This window comes from Anolis carolinensis, unplaced genomic scaffold (genome assembly GCF_035594765.1).
Source record: "Anolis carolinensis isolate JA03-04 unplaced genomic scaffold, rAnoCar3.1.pri scaffold_28, whole genome shotgun sequence".
NCBI classification, from domain to species: Eukaryota; Metazoa; Chordata; class Lepidosauria; order Squamata; family Dactyloidae; genus Anolis; species Anolis carolinensis.
The window spans coordinates 208,028-222,500 of NW_026943837.1; the positions used below are offsets into that span (position 1 = coordinate 208,028).

The 14,473-nt window shown below is 44.3% G+C and overlaps 1 protein-coding gene across 1 annotated transcript; it reads left to right on the forward strand.

Moving 5' to 3' along the window:
• The first annotated feature begins 3,017 nt into the window (after positions 1-3,017).
• Positions 3,018-13,681, forward strand: cela3b (chymotrypsin like elastase 3B). Its single transcript, XM_008123711.3, has 8 exons — positions 3,018-3,067; positions 5,339-5,424; positions 5,511-5,608; positions 7,476-7,610; positions 7,748-7,884; positions 10,561-10,703; positions 10,799-10,951; positions 13,564-13,681. Exons 1-8 carry the CDS (start codon positions 3,025-3,027, stop codon positions 13,582-13,584), a joined length of 816 nt encoding a protein of 271 aa, XP_008121918.2. The 5' UTR covers positions 3,018-3,024; the 3' UTR covers positions 13,585-13,681.
• Positions 13,682-14,473: the final 792 nt, after the last annotated feature.

Consider the following 14,473-nt stretch of genomic DNA (forward strand, 5'->3'; position numbering starts at 1 on the left):
TGTGATACGAAATCCAGCATATCTATCTTGTTTGCTGTGTCATACAATAATAATAATAATAATAATAATAATAATAATAATAATAATAATAATAATAATAATAATAATAATAATAATAAATCCAGCATACTATCTTGTTTGATAGCATCCTCAGCTGCTGTAAGAAAATCGCACAGACAGACTACAAACAGAGGCACAACTCTGTGGCCCAAATGATCCATTGGAACTTATGCAGCAGCAAAGAACTGGTGGGATCACAAACCTGCAAAAGTATTGGAAAATGAGCACGCAAAGATACTGTGGGACTTCCGAATCCAGACTGACAAAGTTCTGGAACACAACACACCAGACATCACAGTTGTGGAAAAGAAAAAGGTTTGGATCATTGATGTGATTTTGTGATACGAAATCCAGCATATCTATCTAGTTTGCTGTGTCATACAATAATAATAATATAATAATAATAAATCCAGCATACTGTCTTATTTGCTGTGTCAGACTATGTTGTTGTGTCAATAATAATAATAAATATGAATATATAAAGTGTGTGTGTGTGTATACACATACTTTTTGTGTAAGTGAGGAGAATCTGGACTTTGCACCGATGTCACTGCACTGCCTATAAATGGAAATTCCCTAGGAATAAACATAAAAGCAGTCAAAGGCATGACCCTAAAAATTAAGATTCTAGTCCTCATGGTTGCTTTGGAAATAATAAAAATTGGTTGCTGTGAGTTTTCGGGCCTTGTGGTAATGTTCCAGAAGAATTCTCTCCTGATGTTTCACCCACATCTATGGCAGGCTTGTGAGGTTGTGAGGCCGGTTGGAAACTAGGCGAGTGGGGTTTATATATCCCTCATGGTTGCTTTGAGAATAATAATAATAATAATAATAATAATAATAATAATAATAATAATACAGTAGAGTCTCACTTATCCAACATAAAAAGGCTGGCAGAACATTGGATAAGTGAATATGTTGGATAATAAGGAGGGATTAAGGAAAAGCCTATTAAACATCAAATTAGGTTATGATTTTACAAATTAAGCACCAAAACACCATGTTTAACAACAAATTTGACAGAAAAAGTAGTTCAATACACAGTAATGCTACATAGTAATTACTGTATTTATGAATTATCACCAAAACATCACAATGTATTGAAAACATTGACTACAAAAACATTGACTACTAAAAGGCAGACTGCGTTGGATAATCCAGAATGTGAGATAAGTGAATGTTGGATAAGTGAGACTCTACTGTAATAATAATATCTATATGCCTCAAGGGCGTACAATATAGTCATTGTTGGTATTTATTTATTTATTATTATTATTTTATTGTATGACACAGCAAATAAGATAGTATGCTGGATTTATTATTATTATTATTATTATTATTATTATTATATTATTATTATTATTATTGTATGACACAGCAAACAAGATAGACATGCTAGATTTCGTTTCACAAAACCACAAGTCGAACACTTCCCAAGTGTCTAGGACTGTGATGTATTTTCGGATGATGCTGCAGATCCCAGCAGGGTGGTCTTTTGCAGTTGGCAGATCGTAATTTTGTCAATGTTTCCAAATGCCGGCTGAAAAAAAATGTATTGAAAACATTGACTACAAAAACAAAAACATTGACTACTAAAAGGCAGACTGCATTGGATAATCCAGAATGTGAGATAAGTGAATGTTGGATAAGTGAGACTCTACTGTAATAATAATATCTATATGCCTCAAGGGTGTACAATATAGTCATTGTTGGTATTTATTTATTTATTTATTATTATTATATTGTATGACACAGCAAACAAGATAGATATGCTGGATTTCGTATCACAAAATCACAAGTCAAACAAGCCTCTAGGACTGTGTGATGTATTTTCGGATGATGTTTGCAGATCCCAGTAGGGTGGCCTTTTGCAGATGGCAGATCGTAATTTTGTCAATGTCTATTGCAGGGACCACCTGCTGCCAGAGTCTTTGAGGTTCAATCTTGAGGTCCTGAGAGCGGCTGAGTTTTTCCTCTTGTTTTTCGTCAATGCGACTGTCACCTGGGATGGCGACATCAATGATCCAAACCTTTTTCTTTTCCACAACTGTGATGTCTGGTGTGTTGTGTTCCAGAACTTTGTCAGTCTGGATTCGGAAGTCCCACAGTATCTCTGCGTGCTCATTTTCCAGTACTTTTGCAGGTTTGTGATCCCACCAGTTCTTTGCTGCTGGGAGGTGGTACTTGAGGCATAAGTTCCAATGAATCATTGGGCCACATAATTATGCCTCTGTTTGTAGTCTGTCTGTGCAATTTTCTTACAGCAGCTGAGGATATGATCCATGGTTTCATCGGTTTCCTTGCACAGTCTGCATTTTGGGTCATCAGCTGATTTTTCAATCTTGGCCTGAATTGCCTTTGTCCTGATGTCTTGCTCCTGGGCTGCAAGGATCAGGCCTTCTGTCTCCTTCTTCAGGGTCCCATTCGTGAGCCAGAGCCAGGTCTTCTCCTTCTCAGCTTTTCCTTCAATTTTGTCAAGGAACTTTCCATGCAATGTTTTGTTGTGCCAGCTGTCGGCTCTAGTTTGTAGTGCGGTTTTCTTGTACTGGTTTTTTTTCCTGATTTTTGACTTCAATCAAACAATATTATTATTATTATTATTATTATTATTATTATTATTATTATTATTATTATTATTATTATTATTATGTAAAGGCTGGTTTATATACTAGCTAAGGAAGCTGCTCATATATAGTGTTTGCACTGACCAGAAGCATTTTGGAAATGAGCAACATTTGAACCTGGAGCCCTCACCATGCCAAGCAGGAGCCCTTCCAACACAGAGCATTATCAGTCACTCTGCACATGCTCAGAGGCTTCCAGAAGAAAGAGATAAGGAGAAACAGCCTGTTCCTATTGAAGGCTGACCGGTGTCCTTGGCTTGGGCTATTGATTTTGGGCCAGAGGGGGATTATAAAAGGCTTCGGCGGCTTGGTTTGAGCCTCATTCTTGACCACTTGGGCCATGATGTGGACTCTCTTCCTCCCGCTTTTGCTGGCCGCCCAGGGTAAGAAACGGCTCCTGTGAAATGTAAATCCATTCTGGTTTGCAGTCCGAACTTTGAAGCCCCATTCTGTTGGCCTTGAGCTCACTGAAGTTGGGTAGATATCTTCTAAAGCCTTTCAAAGTTCAGACGACTTAGATGAAGGGTTAGAAGGCATGTTCCAGAAGCATTCTGTCCTGATGTTTTGCCTGCATCTATGGCAGGCATCCTCAGAGGTTGTGAGATCTGCTGAAAGCTAGGCAAGTGGAGTTGAAAACCCACAGCAACCCAATCTATGTACTATATTTATATACAGTAGAGTCTCACTTATCCAAAAAAAAAACGGGCCGGCAGAACGTTGGATAAGTGAATATGTTGGATAATAAGGAAACGCCGATTACACATCAAATTAGGTTATGATTTTACAAATTACCGTATATACTCGAGTATAAGCCGACCTGAATATAAGCCGAGGCATCTAATTTTACCACAAAACTGGGAAAATCGATTGACTCTAGTATAAGACGAGGGTGGGAAATGCAGCAGCTACTGGCAAATTTCAAAAATAAAAATAAATATAGATACTAAGAAAATTACATTATTTGAGGCATCAATGGGTTAAATGTTTTTGAATGTTTACATAAAATTGTAATTTATGATAATAATAAGACTTTAATAAGATAAGACTGTCCAACTCTGATAACCTTGATATACTTGAATATAAGCTGACCCAAATATAAGCCAGCCAGAACCCTCACTCGAGTATAAGCCGATGGGAGCTTTTTCAGCCCTAAAAAAGGGCTTATACTCGAGTATATACAGTAAGCAACAAAACATCATGTTATACAACAAATTTGACAGAAATAGTAGCTCAATATGCAGTAATGCTATGTAGTAATTACTGTATTTACGAATTTAGCACCAAAATATCACAATGTATTGAAAACATTGACTACAAAAACATTGACCACTAAAAGGCAGACTGTGTTGGATAATCCAGAATGTTGGATTATCGAATGTTGGATAAGTAAGACTTTACTGTACCATTGGTTTTTATTTTATTTTAATGAATAATGTATTTAGTATTTGCACGTTTTTATGTTTAATGCGGCAGTTTGGAAGTCTCCTCCGGGGTTGAGATAGAGCAGGGTGCACATGCAGACTAAAAGGCCAGTCTAAATTTAGAGCATATAATTACTGCCATAAAATCAATGTAATGGAGCCCAATAGCTTCCCAAAATTGTTCCTGTTAGAGCTGTCAAAATCCCAACTCTAGACTTCTTGGATTATGCAACGGACAAATTATACAAGGGCTATCCAGAAAGTAGATTACATTTTGGAATTAAAAAGTATAGGAGAAAACATTTACCATATGCAGTTGAAAGCCACACCCAAATACCACTTCTCAACATAGTCCCCATTGAAGTCTAGGCACTTATCATAGCGAGGAATGAGCTTGGCAACTCCTTCCCCACATAACTCTGCCGCTTGCGTCCTCAATGCAGCGTTTTGGCAACGATGTGCAGCTGCGGGTAGGGGTGACTGGCTGGTTGAGGATGCAAGCGGCAGAGTTTTGTGGGGAAGGAGTTGCCAAGCTCATCCATCGCTATGGTAAGTGCCTAGATTTGAATGGCGACTATGTTGAGAAGTGGACGCAGCGTTTTGGCAACGATGCGCAGCTGAGGGTAGGGGTGGCTGGCTGGTTGAGGATGTAAGCGGCAGAGTTTGGTGGGGAAGGAGTTGCCAAGCTCATCCATTGCTATGGTAAGTGCCTAGATTTGAATGGCGACTATGTTGAGAAGTGGACGCAGCGTTTTGGCAACGATGCGCAGCTGCGGGTAGGGGTGGCTGGCTGGTTGAGGATGTAAGCGGCAGAGTTTGGTGGGGAAGGAGTTGCCAAGCTCATCCATTGCTATGATAAGTGCCTAGATTTGAATGGCGACTATGTTGAGAAGTGGACGCAGCGTTTTGGCAACGATGCGCAGCTGCGGGTAGGGGTGGCTGGCTGGTTGAGGATGTAAGGGGCAGAGTTTGGTGGGGAAGGAATTGCCAAGCTCATTCATTGCTATGGTAAGTGCCTAGATTTGAATGGCAACGATGTTGAGAAGTGGTATTTGGGTGTGGCTTTCGACTGCATATGGTAAATGTTTTCTCCTATACTTTGTTCATTTTTAATTCCAAAACGTAATCTACTTTCTGGATAGCCCTCGTATAAGAAGTCGCAGTCTTTGTGTCTTGAGACAAAAGACAGATATGGGAGATTGAACAGCATCCCTATACTTTTCCTTCCTCCAGCCCTGGCCTGTGGGGTGCCGGCCTATTCCCCACTCAGCAGAGTGGTCAACGGAGTGGACGCTGTGCCCTACAGCTGGCCCTGGCAGGTGAGTCATGCCCGGGAAAGACAACGGGGTGGACTAGATGACCTTTGGGGTTACCTTTGACACAAGCGCTGGGTTTTCTCCCCTAGATCTCCCTGCAGTACGAGAGCAACGGGGAATATTACCACACGTGTGGAGGCAGCCTCATCGCCCCCGACTGGGTCATGACCGCCGGGCACTGCATCTCGTAAGTCCAGTTCGGACTAGACGCCGGATGAGGTTTCCATAACCGAGCGAGGATGCAAACAGGGTTGTTGTGTTGTCAAAGGCTTTCATGGCTGGAATCACTGGGTTGTTGTGTGTTTTCTGGGATGTATGGCCATGTTCCAGAAGCATTCTCTCCTGACGTATCACCCACATCTATGGCAGGCATCCTCAGAGGTTGTGAGGTATATATGGCCATGTTCCAGAGGCATTCTCTTCTGACATTTCGCCCACATCTATGGCAGGCATCCTCAGAGGTTGTGAGGTATATATGGCCATGGTCCAGAGGCATTCTCTTCTGACGTTTCGCCCACATTTATGGCAGGCATCCTCAGACGTTGTGAGATATATATGGCCATGTTCCAGAAGCATTCTCGCCTGACGTTTCGCCCACATCTATGGCAGGCATCCTCAGACGTTGTGCGGTATATGGAGAAACTAAGCAAGGAAGGTTTATATATCTGGGTGGGGGAAAGAACTCTTGTCTGTTGGATGCCAGTGAGAATGTTGTAATTAATCACCTTCGTTAACATTAAATGGCCTTCCCAGCCTCACACCCTGGCCTGGGGAAATCCTTTGTTCAGAGGCGTTAGCTGCCCCCTGATTGATTCCTGTCTGGAATTTTTCTGTTTTCAGAGTGCTGCTCCTTATTTACTGTTCTGATGAACAGTAAATGAATAAAATCTGGCTACCAGTATTTTAAAAAACTCCAAAATCAGAACAGTAAATAAGGAGCAGCACTCTGAAAACTTTGAATGTGCAGTGACACTTGCTTGAAACAGACAAGGGTTCTTTCTCCCACCCGAGACATAGATATTATATATACACTTCACTTGCCTCGCTGCTCAACAGCCCTCTAAAGATGCCAGCCACAGATGCAGGTGAAACGTTAGGAAAGAAGGCTGCTGGAAGAGAATACCTGCCGCACTGAGGCTATTAATTGCTATTCAACCTGGCCAACCAAGGATTCCACAAGGTAGAAAGCGGCCAGGCTTGCAAGCAGCAAGGCTATTCAGTGCTGTTCAACCTGGCCAACCATATTGTTTTGTTTTTATGATGCATTTTGGGCATTAAATTTTGCCAATTTTTGTAAGCCGCCCTGAGTCCCCTCGGGTGAGAAGGGTGGGATATAAATGTTGTAAATAAATAAAAATAAATAAATAAACCAAGATTTCCCCAAGGTGGAAAACCCCCAGGCTTTGAAGCCACAAGGCTACTCTGTCTCATTTAATCTGTCCAGGACGCCCCTATGTAGAAAGCAGCCAGGCATTGAAGCTGCAAGACTCTTCATTGCAATTCAAGCTGGGCAAACAAGGATTCCCCTACAAAGGAAGGAGCCAGGCTTCAAAACGGCTCTTTGATTGAGGATCTCCAGCTCCCCAAATAAGGATTTCCCTAGGTATAGCACAGCCAGGCACTGAAGCTGCAAGGCTATTCAGTGCAACAAAGAATTAACCTTGGTAGAAGGCGGCCAGGCTTTGAAACAGCGATACAACTCTGTACAATTGAAGCTGACCAACCAAAGATTCCCCTAGGTAGCAAGCAGCCAGGCTTTGAAGCAGTGAAGCTATTCACTGCAATTCTAGCAGCCCAAAAACCCATTCGCCTAGAACGCAAGTTCCCAGCCTTCCAAGCAACAACCCTATTCTGTTGCATTCCAGTTCACCAAACAAGGATTCCCATAAAAAGAAAACGGCCAGGCTTTGAGGCTGCAAGGCTATTCACTGCTATTCCACCTGGCCAACAAATGATTCCCATACGCCACCGCAATGTGTGGCCGGGCACAGCTAGTGTATCTATAATATCTCTGATAATTGTACCTGCTCCTGAGTGTATTTTTCCCATTGAAGGTTTTCCCGCCGCTACAAAGTGGTCCTGGGCGAATACGACCGGAGCAAAGACGAAGGTTCGGAGCAGCACATTCCCATCAACGCCGGCGACATCCACGTCCATCCCGGCTGGAACGGCAACTGCGTCTCGTGCGGGTGAGGAGTGCGCCTCCGCCTCTCTTCCCATCTCCTCCGCTTCTTATGAAATGTCCCGGCATCTCTCTCCTCCTCCTCCTCTGTCCCCAGCCGACTTCACCTGCTGCAAAAGGCTCTTTCTCTCTTTCTCTTTCTAGGGATGACATTGCGCTGATCAAGCTGTCCCGCAGCGCGGAGCTGAGCGACAAGGTGCAACTGGGGTGCCTCCCGCCCCACGGAGAGGTGCTCCCCAACGGCAGCCCCTGCTACGTCACCGGATGGGGGCGCATCTACAGTAGGTGGCCCCCGACCCTTGGCTTGGGAGGTGTAGTTTGCTGGGCTTTGAAGGCAACCACAGACATGGATACTGTAGTCTCCTCTGTTCCAAGGCTTTGAATGTAACTACAGATTTGGAAGGCTTAGAAGTTATAGTTTCCCCCAAGTCACTTTCCTGAGGTTTGAAGGCCTGCAAGGCTTGGGATTTGTAGTTTTATTGAACTTCAAAGGCAATCATAAGACTTGGGAGTTGTAGTTTCCTGGGTTTTGAAGGCAACCACAGACATGGATATTATAGTTTTCTCCGTTCCAAGGCTTTGAATGGAACTTGGAAGACTTGGGAGTTGTAATGTGCTGGGCTTTGAAGGCAATCACAGACATGGATATTGTAGTTTTCTCCATTCCAAGGCTTTGAATGGAACTTAGGAGTTGTAGTTTCCCCCACTCTCCCCAAATCACAATTTTGAGGTTTGAAGGCAGTCATAGTGGCTCTGGACCAAATTTGTCACACAGACCTCATACGCCGAAATTTGAATACTGGGGAGGTTTGAAGGGAACTGGTCTTCCTTTCTGGGAGTTGTAGTTCACCCACAACTACGGAAACTGGGACCTCCATGAATAATGGACCTGGACCTGGACCAAACTTGGCACACAGAACCCCCTAGACTGACTCAACCTACTGGAGAAGTCTGAGGACTGACTCATAGTGGGAGTTGTAGTTTACCCTACAACCAGAGAGCACACTCAACCGCACAATTAAAAATCTGACTTTTTCAAATAACCAGGGTATAGAGATAATAGAGAGAGAGAGATGATAGATATGTATATCATAGAACCTAATGGTAAGGGAACCCTGAAGGCAATCTAGTCCAACCCCTTTCTGCCATAAAGGAAGGCACCGTCCAAGCTGTAGTCGACTAGGCTTTGAATACAACCATAGATTGTTTTCAAAGTCATTTTCCAGGGCTTTGAATGCAACCATAGGTATTTGAAAGGCAGCCTAGTCCATTGATGGCATTATCCAGTGTTGGTGTGAGGGCTGAATTGAGACTTATCCAGATCTCAGTCTCAATCTTCCCTCCGTCGGCAATCTAGCATCTGCTTAGACCAGTGATTCCCAAAGTGGGCCCTACCGCCCCCTGGTGGGCAGTGGAGCGATCCAGGAGGACGGCGATGGCACCTATTAGGACACGGGGCGGGGCCAAGGGAGGGGCGGGGCCTCTTCCCAAGTGCCTGAGACAGGGCTGAGCCCCTGAGGCACCTGTTCGGACACACAGGGGGTGGAGCTAGAGGAGTGGGCGTGGCTTCTTCCCAAGAGCCCAAGACAGGGCTGAGGATCTATACCAGGGGTCCCCAAACTAAGGCCCGTGGGCCGGATGCGGCCCTTCAAGGCCATTTACCCGGCCCCTGCCCTAAACTTTAGACTTAGGGTTGACCTAAGTCTGCCTGGTCTTTGGAGGTCTCTTTGCTTACCTGTGGTCTTATGAGATCATCTAGATGGTCTTTGAAGGTCTCTTTGCTTAGCTATGGCCTAACTTTCCTTTCCTATGGTCCTATGAGACCGTCTAGATGGCCTTTGAGGGTCCCTTTCCTTGCCTATGGTTTTATGAGATTATCTAGATGGCCTTTGGGGGCCCCTTTCTTTATGGTCTTTTAAAACCACCTAGATGGCCTTTGAGGGTCCCTTTCCTTATCTATGGTCTTCTGATGGCCTGATGAGATCATCTAGATGGCCTTTGAGGGTCCCTTTCCTTATCTATGGTCTTATGAGATCATCTAGATGGTCTTTGGAGGTCTCTTTGCTTACCTATGGTCTTATGAGATCGTATAGATCAGGGGTCCCCAAACTAAGGTCCTCCAGGGTCATTTACTTGGCCTCTGTCCTAAACTTTAGACTTCGGGTTGACCTAAGTCTGAAATGACTTGAAGGCACACAACAACAACAATCCTAATTTTGGACTATTTCATCCTAGTCCGGCCCCCCAACAGTCTGAGGGACTGTGAATCGGCCCTCCACTTTAAAAGTTTGAGGACCCCTGATCTATACCTCTCCTGAGGCACTTTTTGGGACACAGAGGGTGGACCTAGGGAACAAGGCGGGGCCTCCTTCCAAGAGCCTGAGACAGGGCTGAGCCTCTATACTTCTGAGAGGCCTTTTAGGAGTAAAGGGCGGGGCTAGAGGCGGGGCCTCTTCCCAAGAGCCTCTGTATACCTCCCCTGAGGCGCTTGTTAGAACACGGGGGCGGGGTCTAAAGGTCCAGTCCTGTCAGGCACATGGGAAGAGGCCCCGCCCCCTCCTCTAGCCCCACCCCCTGTTTCCAGGACAGGGATAGAAGCTCAGCCCTGCCTCAGAGCTCGTAACTCTGCCCATCCCAGTCCTGGCCGCCCACCTCCCCCTCTCAGCCCCGCATCTTGGACTAGGGGAGAGGCTCAGCCCCGCCCTCTTGAGCAGGAGTCACGCCCACCTCTCTAAGCCACGCCTCTCTTTCAACGAGGCGCTGAGTCATATTTTTTTTTGAATGTGGGGCGGCAGGCCAAATAAGTTTGGGAACCACTGGCTTGGACGCACGAACAAACATGCACACATAGCTTGGATGTGGGTAGTGCTCTAGTTAGAACATCTGCTGAGTTTGCTTCTGATGGACAATATTCTAGTCTTATAAGCCGGCTCATTGTGGGGCCCTTTTCTCCGCAGCCGGGGGCCCCTTGCCCTCCATCCTCCAGCAGGCCCTTTTGCCGGTGGTGGACCACGCGCACTGCTCACAGTCGGACTGGTGGGGCTCCACCGTGAAGGAGAGCATGGTCTGCGCCGGAGGGGACATCCGGGCCGGGTGCAACGTGAGTAGCGTGTCCCTTCCCCCCCCCCCCCCAATACCTCTATTGGGCCCCATGGAGGATGCTGGGACTGACTCCGGCCTCCGGTCCCATTTCAGGGTGACTCTGGGGGACCCCTGAACTGCCAGGCGGCCGACGGCAGGTGGTACGTCCATGGCATCGCCAGCTTTGTCTCCGGCTTTGGCTGCAACACCTTGAAGAAGCCCACCGTCTTCACCCGGGTCTCAGCCTTCAATGGCTGGATCGAAGAGGTATGCGCTTTAGTATGGATCAATGGTTCCCAAACTTATTTGGCCTGCCACACCCTTTCCAGAAAAAATATGACTCAGTGCCCCCTGGAAAGGGGGCGTGGCTTAGAGTGGTGGGCGTGGCTCCTGCTCAAGAGGGCGGGGCTGAGCGTCTCCCCTAGTCCAAGATGCAGGGCTGGGAGGGGGAGGTGGGCGGGGCCACAAATGGGAGGCCAGGACTGGGGTGGGCGGAGTTACGAGCTCTGAGGCAGGGCTGAGCATCTATCCCTGTCCTGGATGCAGAGGGGGGGCTAGAGGAGGGGCAGGGCTGAAGCTCTATAACCCGCCCCCATGTTCTAACAAGCGCCTCAGGGAGGGTATACAGAGGCTCAGCCCTGTCTCGCGCTCTTCGGAAGCGGCCCCGCCCCCACCCCTAGCCCCGCCCTTTACTCCTAAAATGTCTCTCAGGAGAGATATAGAGGCTCAGCCCTGTCTCGGGCTCTTGGAAGGAGGCCCCGCCCCCTTCCCTAGCTCCGCCCTCTGTCCCCCAACAAGCGCCTCAGGAGAGGAATGGATCTCGGGCTCTTGGGAAGAAGCCACACCCACTCCTCTAGCTCCGCCCCCTGAGTGTCCTAATGGGCGCTTCAGGTGCTCAGCCCTGTCTCCGGCACTTGGGAAGAGGCCCCGCCCCTCCCCTGGCCCCGCCCCCGTGTCCTAATAGGTGCCATCACCGCCCCCCTGGAAAGCTGCAGCGCCCACTAGGGGGCAGTATCACCCACTTTGGGAATTACTGGTATAGATATAGGACAATAACTGTACCCTGGGCAGATATCCTTTTGGAAATAAATGGCAATCATAACCTTGTTGAAAAAGAAAAAAAAAAAACGATGTCCTATCCGTTTGAGAAATACGAATCTCCTTGAACATGCGGAAGCCACCTTTTGAAAACCACTAGTCAAGAAAAGCATGACCTTGTTAGAAGCCAACTCTTTGAACAAGTAATATTCATAAGCGTTCATGTAATGGCACACAGGTAACTCAGTTGTTAAACTGAAGAACCATGTCTTTGAACTGCCAAGGACAAAGACATACCACTACAATGATATATTTGTTTAGCAGAGGATGGTTGTTTCTTTAAAGTTGAAATTGCGGTTGCCTAAAAGATATAATGATAATAATACAGTAGAGTCTCACTTATCCAAGTTTCTGGATTATCCAATGCATTTTTGTAGTCAATGTTTTCATAGGATGTAGTTCTCTGTGTGTGTTCTTAATCAGTAGTCCATAGTCTTTAGTTATAGTTGTGTTCACTGAAGTCCGTAATTCATACTTCTCTACTGAAGTCCAAAAAGCATCATGTATCCACCTCCACGGAGGTCTGATTCAAACATGCATCCACGTCCACTGAGGTGTTCAGCAGACACTGAATGCAAAATGGAGTCTTGAGTCTGAACATGCTCAGTACAATGACATGTCTATAACCCCTCCCACACCAAAGAGGTACAGCCAAACTGGCAAATCAACATACACTTAGAACACAGGCTAGCAAATACAGTAGAGTCTCACTCATCCAACACTCGCTTATCCAACGTTCTGGATTATCCAAGCCATTTTTGTAGTCAATGTTTTCAATATATCATGATATTTTGGTGCTAAATTTGTAAATACAGTAATTACAACATAACATTACTGCATATTGAACTGCTTTTTCTCTCAAATTTGTTGTATAGCATGATGTTTTGGTGCTTAATTTGTAAAAGCATAACCTAATTTGAGATTTAATAGGCTTTTCCTTAATCCCTCCTTATTATCCAACATATTCGCTTATCTAAGCTTCTGCCGGCCCATTTAGCTTGGATATGTGAGACTCTACTGTAATAATATTAATAATAATAATAATAATACAGTAGAGTCTCACTTATCCAACATAAACGGGCTGGCAGAATGTTGGATAAGCGAATATGTTGGATAATAAGGAGGGATTAAGGAAAAGCCTATTAAACATCAAATTAGGTACTTTATATATATATAATGCCTCCTTATTATCCAACATATTCGCTTATCCAACATTCTGCCGGCCCGTTTATGTTGGATAAGTGAGACCCTACTGTATATCATCCTGCCATAGGTATATAGATAGATATAATATATAGAGAAATATTATAGATATATCATAGAACCCTAGAGTCGGAAGGGACACCCAAAGGCCATCCAAACCAACCCCATTCTGCCATAAAGAAAGGCACCATCGAAGCCCTCCCAACAGATGTCCAGCCAGCCATACATAGATATATATAATTGTGTGAGAGAGATGACAGATATATCATAGAACCCTAGTCGGAAGGGACCCCCAAAGGCCATCCAAACCAACCAACCCCCATAAAGGAAGGCACCATCCAAGCCCTCCTGACAGATGACCATCCAGCCAAAGATACATAGATATAATTGGGAAAGTGAGGGAAATAATATATATATGATAGAACTAGAGTCAGAAGGGATTCCCAAAGGCCATCCCAGAGTGGGTTTATCAAATAGCAAATGTTTAATGTGTGTAAATCCCATCCATGTAAGTAGATCAATTGAATCCAGGCCCTTTTGGGGTTCACTCACCGCACCATTCTGCTCTTCCCTTGCAGACAATCCTCAGCCACTCGTGACCGATTCCTCCTCCATGAAAAGATTAACGTCATACGAAAGCATCCTGATTTTCAACTGGAATAATCAGAAAAATAAAAAAATTATTGGTGGCTGAAATGTGCTGTCTCGTTTTTGCACAACGATACAAATACAGTCAAATACACACAATGAAAATATTACGAACAGACCATGACTTTTGGTGGCATTAATGTGCAAATTAAGAGTCAAACCAGACTGGATGGAACATTAGGGGACAATATTAGCCATAAAGCCAAAGTTCAAAATATATTTCAAAGGAAAGTACACAAATCAAGGATTGAATGTTCATGTTGTCTTGGTCCTGGTTAGTTCGAGACAAGGTTTGCAATTCAGGGAGAGTTTCCTGCCTTTGGACTACAACTCCCAGTACTCTTTCCTGAATTCTGGGCATTGTAGTTCACAGAGAGGTATAGTTACCATATATACTCAAGTATAAGCCGACCCAAATATAAGCCGAGGCACCTAATTTTACTACAAAAAGTGCGAAAACATTGACTCAAGTATAAGCCGAGAGCGGTAAATCTCAGAAATAAAAATAGATAATAAAATTACATTTTTGAATATTTACATAAAACTGTAATTTAAGATAACACTGTCCAACTCTGATTAAATCAATTATTCTCAACTTCTTCAATGTAAATGTGCTTATGTATCCTTTTAATAATAATAGAGTAAAATAATACATGTAATAATAATAATAAATGCAATAATAATAAGATCAGAGTGAAGTAATAAATGTATTAATAATAATAATAAAGTTAGAGTAAAATAAATGTAATAGTAGCAACAATAATAGAGAAAAATAATAAATGTAATAATACCAATAATAGAAAAAATTAATATATTTTATAATATATTATAATATAATAT

What these genes read in the sequence shown, in the direction of transcription:
- cela3b (XM_008123711.3), top strand. Translation starts at nt 3,025, where the DNA reads ATGATGTGGACTCTCTTCCTCCCGCTTTTGCTGGCCGCCCAGG. An exon ending in ACATCCGGGCCGGGTGCAAC is followed by an intron (nt 10,704 to 10,798) that starts GTGAGTAGCGTG and finishes GTCCCATTTCAG; the next exon opens with GGTGACTCTGGGGGACCCCT. An exon ending in TCAATGGCTGGATCGAAGAG is followed by an intron (nt 10,952 to 13,563) that starts GTATGCGCTTTA and finishes CTTCCCTTGCAG; the next exon opens with ACAATCCTCAGCCACTCGTG.